Source organism: Dromaius novaehollandiae, chromosome 10 (genome assembly GCF_036370855.1).
Source record: "Dromaius novaehollandiae isolate bDroNov1 chromosome 10, bDroNov1.hap1, whole genome shotgun sequence".
NCBI lineage: Eukaryota > Metazoa > Chordata > Aves > Casuariiformes > Dromaiidae > Dromaius > Dromaius novaehollandiae.
The window spans coordinates 24,601,069-24,619,136 of record NC_088107.1 but is presented as its reverse complement, the minus strand read 5'-3'; the positions used below and the strand labels follow the sequence as shown (position 1 = coordinate 24,619,136).

At 48.1% G+C, this 18,068-nt stretch overlaps 2 protein-coding genes across 5 annotated transcripts in view; one reads left to right on the top strand and one right to left on the bottom strand.

Moving 5' to 3' along the window:
• Positions 1-9,382, bottom strand: part of MYO9A (myosin IXA) — a 217,973-nt gene extending 208,591 nt beyond the window's left edge. For all 3 annotated transcript variants that reach the window (XM_064517658.1, XM_064517657.1, XM_064517659.1), the window contains exon 1: positions 9,100-9,382. The gene's annotated coding sequence lies outside the window, so the exon portion shown is untranslated. The remainder of the gene's footprint in view (positions 1-9,099) is intronic.
• A 140-nt stretch (positions 9,383-9,522) lies between these two features.
• On the top strand, positions 9,523-17,748 carry SENP8 (SUMO peptidase family member, NEDD8 specific). 2 transcript variants are annotated; one of them, XM_064517656.1, is made up of 3 exons: positions 9,535-9,671; positions 13,018-13,141; positions 14,999-17,748. In XM_064517656.1, exon 3 carries the CDS (start codon positions 15,024-15,026, stop codon positions 15,660-15,662), a length of 639 nt encoding a protein of 212 aa, XP_064373726.1. In that variant the 5' UTR covers positions 9,535-9,671; positions 13,018-13,141; positions 14,999-15,023; the 3' UTR covers positions 15,663-17,748. The 2 variants fall into 2 exon arrangements, with proteins under 2 accessions (XP_064373725.1, XP_064373726.1); XM_064517655.1 differs by lacking the exon at positions 13,018-13,141 and having other exon boundaries at positions 9,523-9,671.
• The last annotated feature ends 320 nt before the right edge of the window (positions 17,749-18,068 follow it).

Genomic DNA, 18,068 nt, shown 5'->3' with positions numbered 1-18,068 from the left:
TCCTCATTGCTATGTATGGATATACTGGCACTGTGCTCACGTATAACTTTCCACCTTCTCCGACTGGCAAGCAAACCCCGTATAGTCTTCTGATGAATGACTAATTGGCCTCAATTATACATATTATTTTTTCGTCACTTCTGGGTCTGTCTACAGCAATATACTGCCACAAGAGTAGCCATCAGCTCTCAGGAAATTCAGAACAGCCCAGAACACTTTGGTCCCTTTCTTCGGGGATTTAACTGCTGCAAGCACACCAAACTTGACCTCTGCTCTGTACTGTCTTTCTGTCTCTGGGCTTCCCTCCCAGGCCCGGTGAAGTGTCTCTGGATAACTAAAAGATTAGCTGAGATAATGACCACAGCAAAGGAGTCTGCTCTTCTGACACGAAATGCAAGTGTCTGCCTGTGCGGATTACTTATGCGAGTCTTCCCATGAAACATTACAGGTAAAACACGTGACGTGCCCTTTTTGCTGAGGTATTTCACCTTGCTTTGCAAATAAGATGGCCCCAATCCAGATCAAGTTGCCCATCCATTGCATCTTTCTCCAAATTGCAGCAAGCCCTTCCCAGCGGAGTACGCTGGGTGATCCGAGCTGCCCGTATCCTCACTCTCTGCCGAAAAGAAGCAGAGGAAAGAGCAGCTGTGAACCCGCAAATGAATTATTTAGTAGCATAATCCCCCTCTCCCAAAAGTACTAATTCTGAAGTCTTAAAACATTGGTTAACGCCGTTTTAATCCAGTGCTACGTTTCTAATGACCTGCTGCGTTCTTCTCTTTTGCGCCGATTGGGACCACATTCCTGAACAACTAAATCATTTACTGTTCCTTCCAGTGGAGGGTCTGTTGTAGGCACCCAAAAAGCATAAACCAACATAACGGTTCTTCACCTCAGAGAAGTGCTGCAAAAGTAAAAATGTAAATGTTTTGGGGAATTTTATTTCTGTCTACATATTTATGTAAAGTATGAAAAACAGGAGACTTAAGGAAGTCTTATAAAGTAAATATTTTAAGTCAACTGTTTTAAGTTCATCGCTCAAAACCAACATGGACATGCAGAATACAATAAATGAATTCTTGGCATTCTATCAAAAACATTCATAATGTGAGGTTTTTTCCCTTTTTTCCAAGTTCGGGTTTTTCAAAGACGGTTGCATGAATTAGACACTCCCCTTCCGTCAGTGTTCAACAAGCGCTGGACACGTAAATCTTTCACACCTCTTAGAGGTCATTGCTTTACGTGTAATACCAGAGAGTCTAAAGAATTTTGACAAAAAAACAGCCCAGCAGCTTTCAGATTATCAGTGTTTGGTGGATAAAAGCAAATGGACTCTGGACAAACAGCCATCCTAAGAAGCAGTAATAGTACAAACGATTCAAGGTGATTTTACAATATATCAGGAGTGAGTCAAGGTGAGATACCAGCAAGTAAGATGAAAAGCTGATAGAGAAGTCCATATGTTTTTGTCATTTTTTACATTAGTAAAGGTGCTAACCAAAATAGTAACTGTCACAGGAGAAAAAACAGTATTTGCATACCTAGGATGTTTAATTGGGTCCTACATAAATAGGTAACTTCTCAGAAGTAAACATATTGAATAGCAGCCCATTACACACTGATTTCAATATTTTTTGTGCATTATAGTTCACATAGTTTAAAACACCTTTTTCTTCTGTTGCTGTATGAAGGATCCAAGCAGGTAGGACACAGCACCACTCTATTTCCCATCAGTCCTAACGGATATTTGCAGTAACTCCTAAAAACAGGAGACTGGAAAGAAAGAATCAGCACTGAATAACCTGTTTTTGTAGTTGTAAATCATAGCTAGGCATTTCAGAACCAACCAAGATTATTTCTCGAAGGAAAGCTGAACGATGCAGTACAGTCAACCAGTTTGAACCGTTTAAAAAAAAAGCCAGGGTTAAAAGGGCCTAATCTAGCCCTCCCCCTGATGCAGGTAACTTCAGGTCTACTTGCGTCATTCCAGATGAAGGTACACCTGGCCTCTTCCTAGGGATCTTCAACAACAGCATTTTCATAAACTTGCTTGGGAAAAAAAGTATCAGAAGAGGTACTTTCAAGGCGTATTAGAATCACACCAGCATCTTGCTTTAAGTCAAGCATGTAACTGCAAAAAAAAAAAAAAAAACTCAGTAGCTGTGCGAGACAAGAGCTTGGATGAGACGCAGCTGGCTGAGAGGCACTGAACGCTTATCTCCATCAACAGCGATGGGCGAGAGGAAGCAACCAAGCGAACTACATCAATATTCCTCATCGAAGAAGGACGGCCATGGGCTGAAACGAGGGCTGAAAGGGCCCCAGCATGCTTCTAGTTCATTTCCGGATACTTAATGCAGGGAAAGCGCAATCAAGAACAGTTTTCATATCTATGGCCAAACACAAACATGTAATACAGCTGGTTATATGACACGAGTAGGGTAATTTGCTCCCTTGCCCATTCACATAGCCTGTTCCTACCCGCTTGCTTTCCTATGACAGCATCACGTGCTGAGACTGTGAATTTCTCAAGGAAAAGCCAAAACAACTCTTTCCCCCCCTCTTTGCAGCTCTTTATCGGAACCGCAGGTTCGTACATCGGAACCACGTGCGTGCGCCAGGGCGAGAAACGATCGGAGCGACGCTGCTTTCCTACCCCAAGCATTCCCAGTGGACCTTAAGCTATTGCCAAGCGTGCAGCAGCAGGGGCCCGATCTCTAAAACATGATACAATTGTTATTTGGGCGCCTTGCCAAAGCTGTGCTGACAAATAGAAGTCACAACAAGGAAACAAGCAATCCGCAATGGCTTGCAATGCAGCTAGCTGTGAATGTCATGGGACAAACAAAGCAGCCCTGTTATCTTAAGGCTCTCGGCCTATTTAATTTCAAAGGCTTAACTCAGATTCCCCGTCACAAGAACAAAATAAAAAACAGAAAATGCAAATGCAGAAGTCATTACTAATCCTCTTACTGCTACAGAGTAACTAAACGTGAGCCATAAACATTGTCTGTGTAACACATAGGTACCGTAACAGCAGACACTGCACATCCAGTACCAAAGTCTACTGCACTTAATCAAAAAGGCCTGGCCTAATGATTAATGAGAGCATTCAGCATTCCTGGCCCAGGAAACCTGGAACCAATTTCCACTTTTAGACTCTTCTCCCTTAACGGAAGATAGACTTGGCACAAGAGCTAGCTCCGTCTCTAAAAAAGACAAAGTGCTTCATAATGCTCTTAGTAAAAACCCTAAAAGTGATTGACAAAGAAATACCAACAGAGTCTAAAGCGAGGGTGAAAGAACTCAACAACCCCTGGCTCCAGCTCGGAGCGCCAATGCCACCCGCTTGCGGGTGAGCGCGCAGTAAGCCATGCCTCAGCACCGCGTGGACAGTCGAAGGTGCACAAAAGACCTATTTAGCCCTCGGCAAGAAAGAGATCCCTCAGTCCCGATCTAAAGGAAAACCCACCTAGGCTCCTACTGCCTTAAAGAGAAACTACAGTGCAAGAGCTTAATGGCAGAGAGGATTCAGGTGAGCAACAATAATTCTTTAAAGCTCAGGGATGCACGTAATCATCTCAACAAACACACACCTATTCATTTATTTATTTCATCTTGCCTGGAAACCATACTCATGGAGCATGACTTTCACTTGCCAAGAATTTACAATACAAGGCTGCCACCAAAGAAGAGCAGTGCTGTCCATCCCCTGGCTTCTGGCTGCACAGCGAGTTGATATCAGTAAATTGATCTACCTGAAAACTATCCCCTTTCTCCTCCAAAGATTAACTTCGGCCAGATCAGATCCTCTTTCAACAGAAGCCTACTACAAGATCAGCTTAATGAAATCATGAAAACACAGCAGAAGATGGCAGTTCAACAAATGTGCACACCTATAAGTTTTCAAGTGGACATATGTACCCTTTCAGAAGTTTCATAAACGTAGACTGGTGCAGATCAGCTATAATCTTGTTTCCCTTAAGTCACTTTTCACCCAACACATAGTTGTCCAAACTGCGCCTTGTTCCACCTCTTTCTACATCCGCAAACCACAGGTTGAAGATGACTGATCTGAGACAGCTCAAGCCCTGAGTGACTGGGTCTAACCTCATAGGTGATGCTACTCCAAGCAGCATGTTGGACTGGGTGACCTCCTGAGCTCCCTTCCAACCTCACCCACCCTATGGTCCTGGGAATACAGGCGTACAAGGAAGCGGAAGGAAAACAATGAGACAACTCATCAGCGTGGTAGGTGATCCGGTCACTGCCAGGCAGCTTCTCCTTCCACTGGAAGGAAAGGGTTACGATGTGAAGAAAAATGCCATGTAGGAAGAAGCAGATGCACCATTGGGTAGTAGTAAAATGATAGGGTTTTGTTTAAAAAAAAAATCTGCAGCACAGAGAGTTCTCACATCACCTATAAAACTTCTCCATAGGCACCTGCCATATGATTCCCCCCTCACAGAAAAAAATAAAACAAAAAAAGCTACCATGATAACTAATACAGCCATAACTCTTGATAGTATTTTAATACACACACAAAAATCAGTTGAATTCTAAAATCACGGTTCAAAATGCTTCCTTATGAATTTTGACATTTTCAGAGAACATGTGGTTTGTTGAGTTCACTTTTAAATTTTTATTTTCTAAGATACAGAAGTTAACACATTAATGCAACTGCATGAGTGAGAAGTATATCATCGCACCATTCGACCTGCCAAGCGTGGTAGCAAGGTAACACTAAGGGTCGCATACAGAAAACGTCTACGCAAAGACTATTCGATTTCCCTTTTTTCCTGTTTCATTATCTGGCAAGAGCCTTGCATGTTTAGTTTATACAATTTAAATCCTGAACACCTGTTTTCACAAAGCCTATGGAAAAAATTAGCCTATGTAAAAAAGAAAAGACCATAAAAATTACCTCAATCAGGAGACAGTTGTGACGATCTATGGACATCCCATCAGCAGCATTTCACTCCAACTGTTCAATAAGAAACCTAGTCATGCCTAAGCTTTTGCAATGAACTGCGATAATCCCCGTCACCTAACCTGAAAACACAGCACAACATTTTTAAACACCGACGTGCAAGGAAGACCAAACAAGTAACAAGCGCCTCCGCAGAGTAAGTAACCATCCAGACGCAACCCAAGCCTCTTCTTAGGTTGCTTTATCTAAAGGAATGCTGGAGAAAGTCCTGAATTTGCAAACTTAAGTCAGGATCCTTTAAACATTTATGCTCATGTTTAGCTTTAGAAATGAGAGAAGTCCCATTCAGTTAAGAGGAAGTTAAGCAAAGGTACGCACGCAGGGCCGAAGCCTTTAGGAAATGAGGCACTCCTTTTAGCCTAAATAAAAATCCTGTCTTCTAACGCTGAAACCTGCCCCCACCCCATGCAGCCTCCAGAACCAGACTGGAAGTTTTACAGACTACATAATGAACATGTTTTTCAAGCTCGCACAACAGCAAAACAATTTGTCTCCAAAACGATGGGGTTTCTCTCTGCAGACAGCAGCTCTTCTGCAGTGCTTTGCTCGCGCTAAGACCTCTCAAGGACTTCACATGCACATGGCACTTCGATCCCTTTTGACTGGAAGCAGGAATTTCCAGAAATCAACCTTAACCAGCTCAGACGCTTTAACAGAAATGATTCGACAATGTCATTTTCTCCCTGAAAAATGCATTTGGAAGTGAATCACATTCAAAAGCTCTGATGAGTCCACGGTTTGGAGCGAGAACTGAGATCTGGCAGGAAACGGCCTCCTAATCAGATGCGCTTTTTTTGCTGCGGCCGCTGAGAAAACAATTTGAAACCTGACAAACTCTGAACAGCTTTGGAAACACTCAGCTCACATTCGCTCACGTTTCGGTCAAATCCTGGTGCCCGGAGCTACCCAACAAGGCTTCAGGGCTCCCAGGCCTGCTCGGGCCCAGGGCCGCGAGGGCTGCTGCCGGCTCTCCTCGCGCTGCCGAGCACCTTCCCTGTGCTCCCAGCACTCCCCCTGTTGACTCGCGGGCGCTGGGAAGAAGCGATCCCTTCCCACTCCAGTCCAGAGCGGACACGGCCGGATACTGGTAAGAGGTTCATCCTCGGAGAAATCAAGCCGCATGCAGCATCTAGGATTCCTGCTACCGCCCTACCTTGCAATGGGCTAAATTAAGGCCGTACAGGTAACCTTAGGTTTCACGTTTCCTGAGTGCCTGACCTTGCATGCCTAACCGTCTCAGAGGTTTTCTTCTAAACACGATTTATACCCACTGAAATTATCACAAACATCCTAGACAGAAATAATTCAGGCATATAATATTCAGCTGTTTGGCTGAATACAATGTGAAAGTTCCCAAAGATCTGCTGCTGCGCGTAGAACACAGTTGTAGGTGGTATATATAGGTGCCCGTGTATTTAAAAGATATACTGCAGCAGTGGATGTCACGTGAGCCATTTGATACCTTTAAATCTTAAAATGCAGCTCTTCCTCAAAAGAAAAGGCTAAAAATGTGAAGTTTATGAATCGTAACTGAACCTGTGGCTCCATAGAATAACTTAGAAATGAGCTATACTCACGTTAATGATAAAAACTGAGCCTACATTTTAATACTTTTTTAAAAAAACAAAGAGAATAAAGCAATTCAAATGAAAAATGAACTTTGTTCACTTGAGAGATTTCAAAGTTGTCATTAACTGACTATCACCCTGCTAATAAAGATGAAACACATTTAATGTCATCCTTATTTACATAGCACTAGTGCTAAATTGTGTAGTCATTAATCCACCAGGAAACAAAAGCTTATTAGTTGCATTTCACGGCTGCTACGTTATCTTCCCTGCTCTAAGCAGCCAGCCAGACAACTATGAGAACAGCCGTAAGCATGAAAAACACGGCCAGAAGTGAGAGCAAAGGCTATCCCTAGCCTAACTTTCCCAGAACCAGTGGAGAGGTCAAACTGCAGGTCTCCCACAAGAGAAACTCAGAAAACCACTTCAGAGCAAGGCTTAGCCATCCCAACACATCTGGTCCTCGAGAAAAATGCAGTTCTCTCATTTTAATCAAAAATAAAAAAAAGAGAAAAGCCACTCACTAGTTGATCAGTTTACTCAAAAATGCAAGGGAAATTGTGATTATCACCTGACTCCAGAACAGCTGATTGAAGAGGAGATGCTCTTCAGCGATAACAGAGCCTCTCTGACACCAAATGGAACTAGAGATTTGCTCAAACTCGGGTTTAAGCCCAACGCGGTAAGCTTGTAGTTAAGCATTTACATCATCAGGCCTTTTCTAAGTTCCGGTCATCAACATCTCGATCGGGCATATCTCTCGTCTGAGAAGATGAGAAGAAAATGCTCACATGTCATTTCCTAACGCTTCACTGTGAAAAAAAACCAGGAAAGAGCTTATGTTAGCCAGAGAGTGATTTCTCCAACTGATGTTCTCTTTATGGTGATGAACCTATTAAGATGTACACACTCTCGCTATTGATTTATCAGAACACCGCACGAGATGTTCTCCTCGTCACAAAGCTCGCGTCCTTCCGTTAGCAAGTGTTGCTGTAGGAGATTTCCCTAAAATCGTTCCTGTTCTCTCCTCCCCAGTCCCAATGCAGAGCACACGCTGCCTGCGCGTCTGACAGGCACAGTAACGTATGCTGCAGCAGAGGATGTGAAAGCCGTGATTTCTGTTGAGGTCATACTCCGTATTATTAATCCCAGCATGACTTCAGGATATGAAACGTAAACATATGAGAAGGAAGCTGCTAAATAGCTATAAGCAAGACAAAGCAAACAACGCAAGGGCAAAACCAGCCAGGCACCCTAACGCATCCATAACTCGAGGCAGGGCCATGCTCCACTGCAAGTCATGTCTGAGGGTTTTTGATACAGCAGAACAGGCATTTCTTCTACATTTAAGAAAATTCCAGAAAGCAACAGACTATTTTAACCTTCTTAAGCACAGCACTTCAATAAAGGTTTGAGTACCGGGGAGCGAGATGCCACAGACTCCCATACTTTATTTAAAAAACGAAATATCTCATTAGAATTGGAGGGTAAGAAAAGAAATCTTAAACGCAGTGCTCCTTCAGTGGCATAATGGTCTGCTCTTTTTTCAGAGCGTAAAATAATTGCGCCTGCTACGACTCGGTTTAATTACAGCACTTATTCCTGCAGCACATCAGGGCTATTTCTCCCTCTGAAGGGTGGTTTCCCTGCAGCGATGCCCACCACCGCTACCGCCACACAGATCCGCCGCTGGCAGCCACATTGGAAGCGCCACCACAGACAAAAGCTCCCCGAGGGACCGGTTTTACTGTCTTGTTTGTCCAACCGAGCCCGAAATAGGTCTAAATAACAGAGTATTAGCATCAGGGTATTAAAACCCGGCAGCAGCTGCCTGCTGCTCCGTCCCCTGACAGCGCTGCCACGCAGGTCCCCGCCGGTGGGACGTTCCTCCCCGGCGAAGCAGGCGGGGGCTGGGGAAGCGGCGGCTCCAGCCGCCCCGCAGAGGCGCCCCGCGCCGCTTTACACCTTGCGCCCCGGCGCGGTCGCTCCCCCGGCTGCGGCACCCCCAGCGCGGGCCGCCGGCTCCGGCACCGCGGGAGCCCGGGGGAGGCCAACCGCCGAACCGGGCCAGCCATGTTGAGCCGCAGCTGACGCCGCCGCCGCCGCGGCGCGCGCGGGCCGAAACGCGGCGCACGTCCGAAAATAAAGTTGTTCCAGCCGTAACGGGCGCTGCTCGCAGAGCCGCAGCACCGCAGCGCGGCCCGGTCGGCGCAGCCGGCAGCTCCCCGCTGCCGCGGAGGGGGCGGTGAGCGGGCTCCGGCGCCGGGGCAGCGCCGCCCGCAGCCCGCCTCGCCCCGGCGGCCCCCGACAGCGCGGCCGGGGCGGCGCCGCCACCGCGGCGGTCCCCGCTGCCGCCGCCGCCGCCTCACCTGCCCGCGCCGCGCCGCGCCCGGCCGAGCCCGCCCGCCCGCCGCGGAACAAAGCCCCGCCGCGGAGCCCCGCAGCGCCCGCCGCCCCCCGGCCGGAGCCGACCCGCTGCCGCCGCGCCGGCACCCAACTTCGGCGCGCCCGCTCCCGCCGCCGCTCCGTGCCGCCGCTCACCTGGGCGCCGGGGCGCGGCGCATCCCTCAGCCCGCCGCCGCCGAGGGGGCTCCGGGAGCCGCCGGGCCGCTCCGCTGCGCTGCCCTGCGCTGCGCTGCGCTCCGCCGCGGCGCGGGGGGACGGAGGCGAGGCGGGGGGCGGGGAAGGGGCCGAACGGGCTCTGCCGGCCGCCGCCCTCGCGCGCTGCCCAACCGCCGCCGCGGCGCGCGACGCGGACACGGAGGCGGACACGCACCCGCCACGGCCCGCCCGGCCCGGCCCCGCGCGCCCCCGGAGAGGGGGGGGGGAGGGGGGAGGCGTGCGCGCGCCCCGCCGCCCCGCCCCCTCGCCCCGCCCCCGGCCCAGCGCCCCGCCCCCGCGGCCGCGCCCCCGCCACACCCCTGAGGCGGACACGCCGTCCCCCCGCCCCCCCCGCCGAGGCGCCTGCGCAGCAGAGCCCTGCCCGCAACGCCCCGCCCCTGAGGGGCGCGTCACGACGCCGGCGCCGCCAGCTTTACGGCGGCGCGTAGCAACGGGCCGGTGCCGGGGCGCCGGGACGGGCGGCAGCCGGGGCGCGGGCTATGAGGCGGCAGGTGAGCGGCGGCGGGGGCGGGGCTCGGGCCCGGCGGGCGGCCTCGGCGTTGCTGTGGCAACCGCGCCGTCGCCAGCGGAGCAGGCCCAGCCGGCGGGCGGGAGGGAGGCGCCGGGAGCCCCGCCGCGGCCCTCGGCAGCCGCCTCGGCCTCTCCGCGGCGGGAGCCGGTGGGGGCAGCGCCGAGGCGGGAGTGACCCCGCTTGGGGCCCGGCGGGGGCGGCGGGGGGCGGCCTGCCCGGCCGAGGAGCGCACGCGAGGGGGGAGCAGGGGCAGCGCCGCGTTTGCCAGGCCTCGTTCCGCCCCGCGTTAGCTCCGCGGGATCAGTCTCCCTCCTCTCCTCGCTTCGCCCGTTTCAGCACAGACCCCAGCACCGTGCAGGGAACGCCGGGCGCTTGCGGGGCGAGTCTCCAGCGGGCTCTCGGCGACGGACAGTGCGCGAATCCTGCGCGACTGCGCTCGCACGCCGCCGAGGCAGGGCAGGGGCCGCCCCCCGCTGCCCGGCCGCCCCAGCGCCTCGGCTGCAGCGGGCGCCGGTTCCCGCAGATCAGGACAAACTGCCCCCAGCAGCTCTCCTGACTGCGTCCCACTGTCCCGAGCCCCTCACGTCTTCCAGGAAAACTGTGGCTTTTTTCTTCTTGGCACGTGTCAGTACCCTGTTGAGTAAACTCTGTTTATAAGCATGATGCATGCTATCCACTGACTTCTAGTTTAACACCCAGGTCTGGGGATTCACATGGTCTTTCTGCCATTTTGCACATGCGGAAACCGTGAAGGGCTTCCTCTGAATGTGGCATCCAGGACCCTTGAAGCCTGTGAAGATCCTGTTCGCCCATAGAACAGAAACTTTAATCTATGCACTAAGGGAGATCGCTTATTCTTAACAAAGGCCTTTTCTGGCTTAGTTATTCTTCTCAACTTTTTCGATTAATTTTGCTTGAATGTCTTCACTGTCTCAATTAGGAGACCCCAATCTGTCCGGAGACTCGGGTGTTGGTATAGCCCAGCCCCGTTTACACTGATAAATAGAAACTGATGTTTCTCATCTGCTCTTGCTATCATTAAAATTACTAAGAGCACTGACACGCTTTCAAAAACTATTTCCTGTGAAAGGGAATGGTCTTGTGGTTAAATCATGGGGCTTTTTGCTCTTGATTGTTCCAAAGGCATTCCACATGACCTCAGAGAAGCCACTGAAAATTTCTCTGTCTCCAGTTCTTCCTTCCGTAAAGTTTGAATAACATCTCTTTCAGATGGCTTTCTGTATTTCTCTCTGTATTCTTTACATTTATCAAGGGAATTTAGGGATGGGGCAGGTTAAAATATTCACTCTGTATGCTCCTAGCACCTTTGATTATTAAAATAGACTTTAGGAATCTGATTCACCTTTAATTTATGCTCTTTGCTCCATCACGGTTTATTTATACTCAGTTACTAGCGAGTTTCATTTCCCAGCTTTCAGATACTGCCTTCAGCATACAAGGGAACAATTACATTCAGAAGGTGATTGTCTTTAATGTTATGAGAAAAATGGTTTTTTTTGTAAAGTATTTCAAAACGCAGCCTTTACCTTGCATTCTGAATACATCTATTTATGAATCAAACTTGTGTTAATGATGGTGCTGATTACCTGTAAAATGGTTATAACTTAGAGATGAGAGCAACCTGCGTTTTTGGCATGTTGATGTAAGAATGAACCCTTTTTAAATCCATAAATTACATGGACAGTTTCATCACTTGTTGGGTTGATAAATTTTATATTGAAATGAATCTCTCTCTCTCTCTCTCCAGTGTTCTCATCTGAGCACTTGAAATCAGGCAAATTAATATCCCTCTCAGAAGCAGAGGATTACAGAGCGTTTTCATAAATTCCAACTACTAATAGGCAAATAAAATGAATGAGCAAGACTCTTGTTTGTAACCCGTGATAAACGTTCTCATCCCGGGTCAATACTTATGCCTATTTTTATGAAAAGCCTTGAACAGAGTGTGCCTGAGTGCAAATCCTGGCTGTGTTTGAGCAGACCCGTGAAGGCAGTTCTGCTTGGCGCTTGTGACTGCATTTCAGCATCCCTAGATGTTGAAGATGTTCAGATCCAGATCCCAGCTTCACTCTGAACTCATCTTCCGTTTTAATTGAAAGGTTCTCCCGAGCAGAACAAACCCTCTGATTGCAAATCCTTTCCACAGCTCCACTGCACTACACATTTGATGCCGTCCTTGCCGCTTATCTGAAGTGGCTCGGAAAGGCACATGAGTCTATGAAGGGTTTTCCTTTAAGATGTGTAATGCGTGGTGAGTCATCATGCAGACCTTGCAAGCAGTTTCACAAATACCAGATGGCAATAAAATTAAAAGTAGTAGCTAGTGGCAATTAAGCATTTGCTGTAACCATTCTCCCTTCCTGATTGTAGGAAGCTGCCAAATGCCTTTTTTCAAAAGGAGAAAAAAAAAAAAAGGCTCTGTTCCTACGGAGTGGAAAATTAACAGAATACAGGATGCACACTTCCTTCCATAGCCTTTAATTTCATTTGGACTTGACTAGAAAGCTGTTTGGTTTGATGTGTATGTCTTTGTGAGAAGATGAAGCAGAAATAATACAGCAGAGGAGAATCCGGGGCACTGTACAGGCACGTGTAAAAAACATTCAGCGATGACCCTGTAAACCCGCAAAGTGGTCACTTCTAGACTTGCAGGCTCTATAATTCTTTAAGAAAGGTTATAACTAGGCAGTCTAGTAGGTTTCCAGGACTTAGTTTGGGGTTTTTTTTTCAATTTATTTCTATTCTGCAGGCTGTTGCAATGGATTTGCACTATAAATTTGGAAATAGTTTAGTTGGGTTCATTAATATAGGAAGTTTGTCCAAATACCATTGTGTTTGGCTCAGTATAAATAACAATAGCTGCTCCCCTTCCTTTCGAATGACTCTTACTGCCTGGCATGTCTTGGCACTATCAGCGATACACAAATAGTTATTAGCTTTTTCAAGTTTGAGATATTTTACCTTGGCCCTTCCTTCCGCTGTGTTACATATGCAGCATGTTTCATGCATTCTGTTATTTACAGGTCACATGCGACGTGACCTTGCCAAGATTTATTAGATATAAATCTCTCTTAATTTATGCATACTTCGATAGGAAGGATTTGTAAATGATCCATGTTGCAATAAAAAGCCCAAATCTACTCCATCCTAATGTGTAAACAACACACTGCATGTGACTTTTTCTCCCTATCATAATGGATAATTAGTGTCTTATACTGAATCATACTAAAGCGATCTTATCATTATGAATTTTCACACAGTGCTTTAAGAAATCCTAAGATGTTTTCATGCTGTGTCTGGCACAGGTGAGGGAAGGGTGAGGCAAAAATGGCGTCACACCACTGCTGTCCTGAGCCCTGTCCCAGCAAGCAGAGGAGAAGCGTCAGAGGGTCTGGTGGCGTATTGTGACGGCTGAGGAGCCCAGGCCAGGTGATGTGGGAGTGAAAGGAGAAATGGGGCTGACATAGGGGGGTTGATCAACAAGATTTCTTAGGAAGATCTCCTGGCTAAATCCTAATCTGATCCCAGAGGGTAATTAGTGTTCACTGTTGTCTGTTGAGTGGCACCTCCTAGCTAGACTGAGCGTGAGAACTAAGTGTGGTGTGTAACCGCTTTCTTAAAGCGCGCTTTAATACATTTGCTACCTGCCGGTCTTGGGGTAACAACTTCTGAAAAGGCGTTATACATAAACCTGGCCCCTCTACTAGGCAGACTGGTAGAAAACATAGTAAAGACCAAAATCAGCACAGATAATTTGATAAATGGAAGGGAGTCAAGAGAGGTCTTGCCCCACAAGCCTCTTGAAGTCCCTTGAATATGTCCTCAAACACATGGATAGGGAGAACCAGGTGATAAAATCCACTTGAATTTCCAAAAGGCTTTTAAGGAAATAGGTAGCCACAGGTTAAGAGGGGAGAATGTAGCCTGCACAAATAATAGAATAAAAGATTAGGAAGACAAGGTCAGTGTGAACAGTCCAGTCTCTTGGTGGATGGACATCACCAGTGGGAACCTGCAGGGATCCTTATTGTTCACCATACTCATGAATGACTGGGGGAGGATGGGGAGCAGTGAGGTGGCAAAGTTTGCTGCTGACAGCCAACTGCTAAGACTTGCAAAAGGACTTTAAAAACAGGACTGAATGACTCAACATGTGTCTACACTGAATTTCGCCTGCCATTTTATTGTTGAGTGATGCATGCAGGGAAAAACGTTTCTGTCTGCACGTCCGAGACCATGGGAAGATTCTTTGAAGCTAGGTGAGCTTGAGGGAGGCATCATATGTGCTGGTCCTGTTCTTGTGCTCTTCAGCAGGCATTCAGTTTTCTCTGTCATCAAAGACAGGGTGAAATCTTGGTCTGACACAGTACAGCTAGTCTTCCATTCTAAATATCACTGACATAGCCATAATAATACACCTACTGCAAGATGTTGTAAAGGTCCTACCTTTTGGTTAAAGAAATAAATAATCAGTATAACAAGTGGCTTTTGTGAGCAAAACTTTGGTGTTTTAGAATCTGAGCTGAAATTGATATATTGTGAACTTTCCAGCTTCAGTGCTACTTGAATTATTGAAATCTCTGCCAAGCATGCAGTGAATTGTCCTAAAAATTCCCACAGTAGGAAACTAGTTTGCTTGTAGTTTTGTCTTGCTTTGTTCTTCCTCACCTTACTTATCACTGCCTTGCATCCTGTGCTGGCAGACCAGCAGGTTTTCCTGGAACAGGTCATGTGCCTGGCACCCAGTTGTGACAGTATCTCTGTTACTTAGGTGAAAAGGATTGTATATGTCTCTTAGAGCCTTGAAAAGACTTCTTTAGAGTACCAATGAGGCAAGGAATTACAGTGATTGTCATTGTACAGGTGAAACAGAAACACCAACTGACTTCTCCAGGATCATGCATATTTTCTGTGCAAAGCACAGAACTGAAGGAGTGGCTGCAGTTCCTGAGCTGCAACCTCTTTGAATTCACTCACAGCACAGATTAAGATTGTAACTGTGAAACATCTGTCTAAGCAGCATGTGATGAAAAATATGCTGCTCCTAGGGCAGCAGAAGAGCCCGGCTCAGCCTCTGTCACAAGCTGCAGATGAGGAACCTACCTGCATATCGTAGTCTTGTCAACTGGCAGATAGTTCAAATACTGGTCCCTCAGTATGGGTCTGGGGAACGTAGTCTTTTATTCACTACTTGCTCAGAAGGAACTTGAGAAATTTGTTGCACTCTATCTTGTCAAAGGTGTGGTCTAATTGCATAATTTATCTTCTACCCTTTCTATGTTTCAGCTTTTGAAGCCCCTACCTCCGCAGAATGGACCCTGTCGTGCTCAGTTACATGGACAGTTTGCTCAGGCAGTCAGATGTTGCCTTGCTGGACCCCCCGAGCTGGCTCAACGATCACATCATTGGGTTTGCCTTCGAGTACTTTGCCAGCGACCAGTTCCAGGAATTTTGTGATCAGGTGTGTTTTATTGGTCCCGAAGTGGCTCAGTTCATTAAATGTGCCACCAGTCAGGAAGAAGTAGCCATATTCCTTCAACCGCTAGACCTTCTCCACAAGAAGCTGGTGTTCTTGCCTATCAATGATAACTCCAACCAGGCTGCTGGAGGCACCCACTGGAGCTTACTGGTTTACTTCAGGGACAAAAAGTACTTCGCCCACTATGATTCCCACAGTAAGAGCAACTCTGCCCATGCCAAGCAAGTGGCAGGGAAGCTGGAGGCCTTCTTGGGCAAAAAAGGGGGCAAAGCAACCTTCATAGAGGAGAAAGCGCCTGCCCAGCACAACAGCTATGACTGTGGGATGTACGTGATTTGTAACACGGAGGCTCTGTGTCAGGGCTACTTCAAGGGACGTCAGGAGCCTTTGCTGCAGCTCCTCACCCCTTCCTACATCACGCAGAAGCGAGCAGAGTGGAAAGCCCTCATTGCTAAACTTGCACAGAAGTGATCTGGATGCAGTCCCCACCCCGGCCCCAAACAATTGCCTTTCCTGCCCGCGAGTCAGCACCCCCAGTGCCTGAGGGAGATGCCCATGCGCAGGATGTTCCCAAAGAAGAATGTAACCCCTCCAGCATGGCAACACCCCTGCAAGTACCCTCCCTGGAAAGCCTCAGTCTCCTCTAGGAATGACTGGCCGTGGGACTAGTAAAGTCACTTTGCTCTCAATTAAATCTTCCTGTCAAAGGTGATTTTTACACTTCTTGCTGTGGCAAAATGGGCTGCTAAAGATCCTTCTCCATCTCCGCCCAGCAGGCAACACACCCTCACATTAGGTGGCTTTGATTTGCTCTGGGCATTGCTGCACTCAACCAGCTTTGGCAATGTCCTTTAAAACCGAGCCCCAATTGCTTTATAATGGACATTTCTAATCTGTGCCTAACGGTACTTGTGAAATACAGGATTTAGCAGCAAGGCTGGAGTTGCAGCTGAAAAATAGATGCAGAGATATTTATAAAAAAAGATGAGACTCAAAAAGGAAAGTTATGATTAATTAAAGAATGGGGGCAAGGATCTTTTTTTCTTCATGTAGGTTTTTCTAGGCTGTATGAAGGTAGCTTTTCTGTCCCCACCCCTGCTTGTTCTTATTACATATTAAAGTCTGACTGAACCAGTGGAAGATTAATAGGGAGCTGAGAAAACAAATCCTAGGAAGGGAACCTTAATTGAGATGGAGAGTGACATCCATTCTTTGAAGTGTTTTTTGTTACAATTTTAGGTCATCTCCATTCTGCTGTGGGGGGGAGGCAGTCTTCAGCGTTCCCCAACTCTCGTTATCATTTGCTACGCTTAGAATATATGAGACAGTTGCTGTTTCCTCTAGCACAGAAACAGATCTTATATTCTCAAGATGAAAAACATACCAAGGAGAACAAAGGAGCAGAATTTGAGGTATAAAAGACAAAAATAACTGCAGTATCCTTGTAGCTCAAGACGTTAGTCCTTAATATACTTGTCTGCCTCATGATTGGTTTATTCAAAACATACTTTTCCTCCAGTGCTGGATTATGGCTGGGATCTAAGAGCCGATCCTCTTATCAAAAGACAGGATTGGCAGTGGAAAAAAAATGAGATGTCATTGCAGGATAAGAAATAATCTATAACCTCACGAGAGACAAAGAGCCAGTTGCTTAGGCAGTGTCTAGCAGAATAACCACACGTCTGTATGCCAACTAGATCAGTGAAATACAGGTTAAAAATAGCCCTCAAAAAGACGGAGGGGTTGTTTTTAACCTGGATTGCTTCGCTGATCTCATTTACAGCCCAGCACCACAAATGTTTGTGCCAGCACAACAAAGAGGATGGTGAACTGTAGTGTGGGGCAGGAATGTCCCAAACTTTCCTTGTTGCTAAGGAAAAGGTAAGTAGATGCACCCAAAGAGACACTTCCAGAACACCCAAGCAAACGCACACAGGCTAGCCCGGGGGGAACCAAGGGTCAGAGCTGTTACTGCCCTTCCTGGACCCTCCAGAAGGAGCAGCCTGGGGTCCGGCCCCCCCCCCCCCCCCCCCCCCCGCCACTACTGGCCCTCCATCCTTGCAGCTACATGGAAAATCCTTCGCACTGGTCTGGTGGAGCTGCCAACCTGACCGTTGTCTGAAATAAGATGCAATCAGTTGCTAAAGGGGATTTCCTTTTGAACGCAGGGGCCTGCTTGGCCCGGGCAGCTCATGCACTTCACGGCCGGCTGTTGAGGGAGGTTGCTCCTCACCTGGTTCCTCTTTGTGGAGCACCCTATTACCAAGGTGTGACACCACCCCACCCCCTCGGTTTGCCCCGAGGGCCTCAAACGCAGACCAGCACTTCTAACAGACATTGCAGATTAGCTGTTCATTTATACAAACAGATACGTCTGTCTGTGGCATGATAGCATTAACTCCTTCCTCCTCCTGTGACACCGCGCTTACCCAGCCAGAGCTGCCATCATGGTGTCGCGCAGCAGAAGGGGATGAAGGAGTGATTCCTTCTGGGTCCCCTTCCTCCCAGTGAGAGCTGTTGTCTAGATCTGGGAATAAAACTTAATGCGAACCACGTACTTCACAGGCTCGCCTCTTGTTTTGCGACGCGGCATACCTTGTAACGGAGAGGTGGCCCCTGCTGCCCGGTCAGCCCCACGGCACCGTGGGTTCCTGGCATCGCATTTGCTGTTAGCGTGACTCACTGGCAGCACCGTCCTCCATTCAGGCACCTCTGGGAGCAGTGGAGCTGTGCAGCAGGAACCAGCCCAAGGTCTCACGTCGGCTTTGTAATTGCGCCGCTCCCAGCGACTAGGGAACGGAGCGGGCTGAGGAATCGCCCTCGCTCTGCGAGCACAGAGATCAACGCTGCCAGCGCTTTGTGCAACAGGAAGGAGAA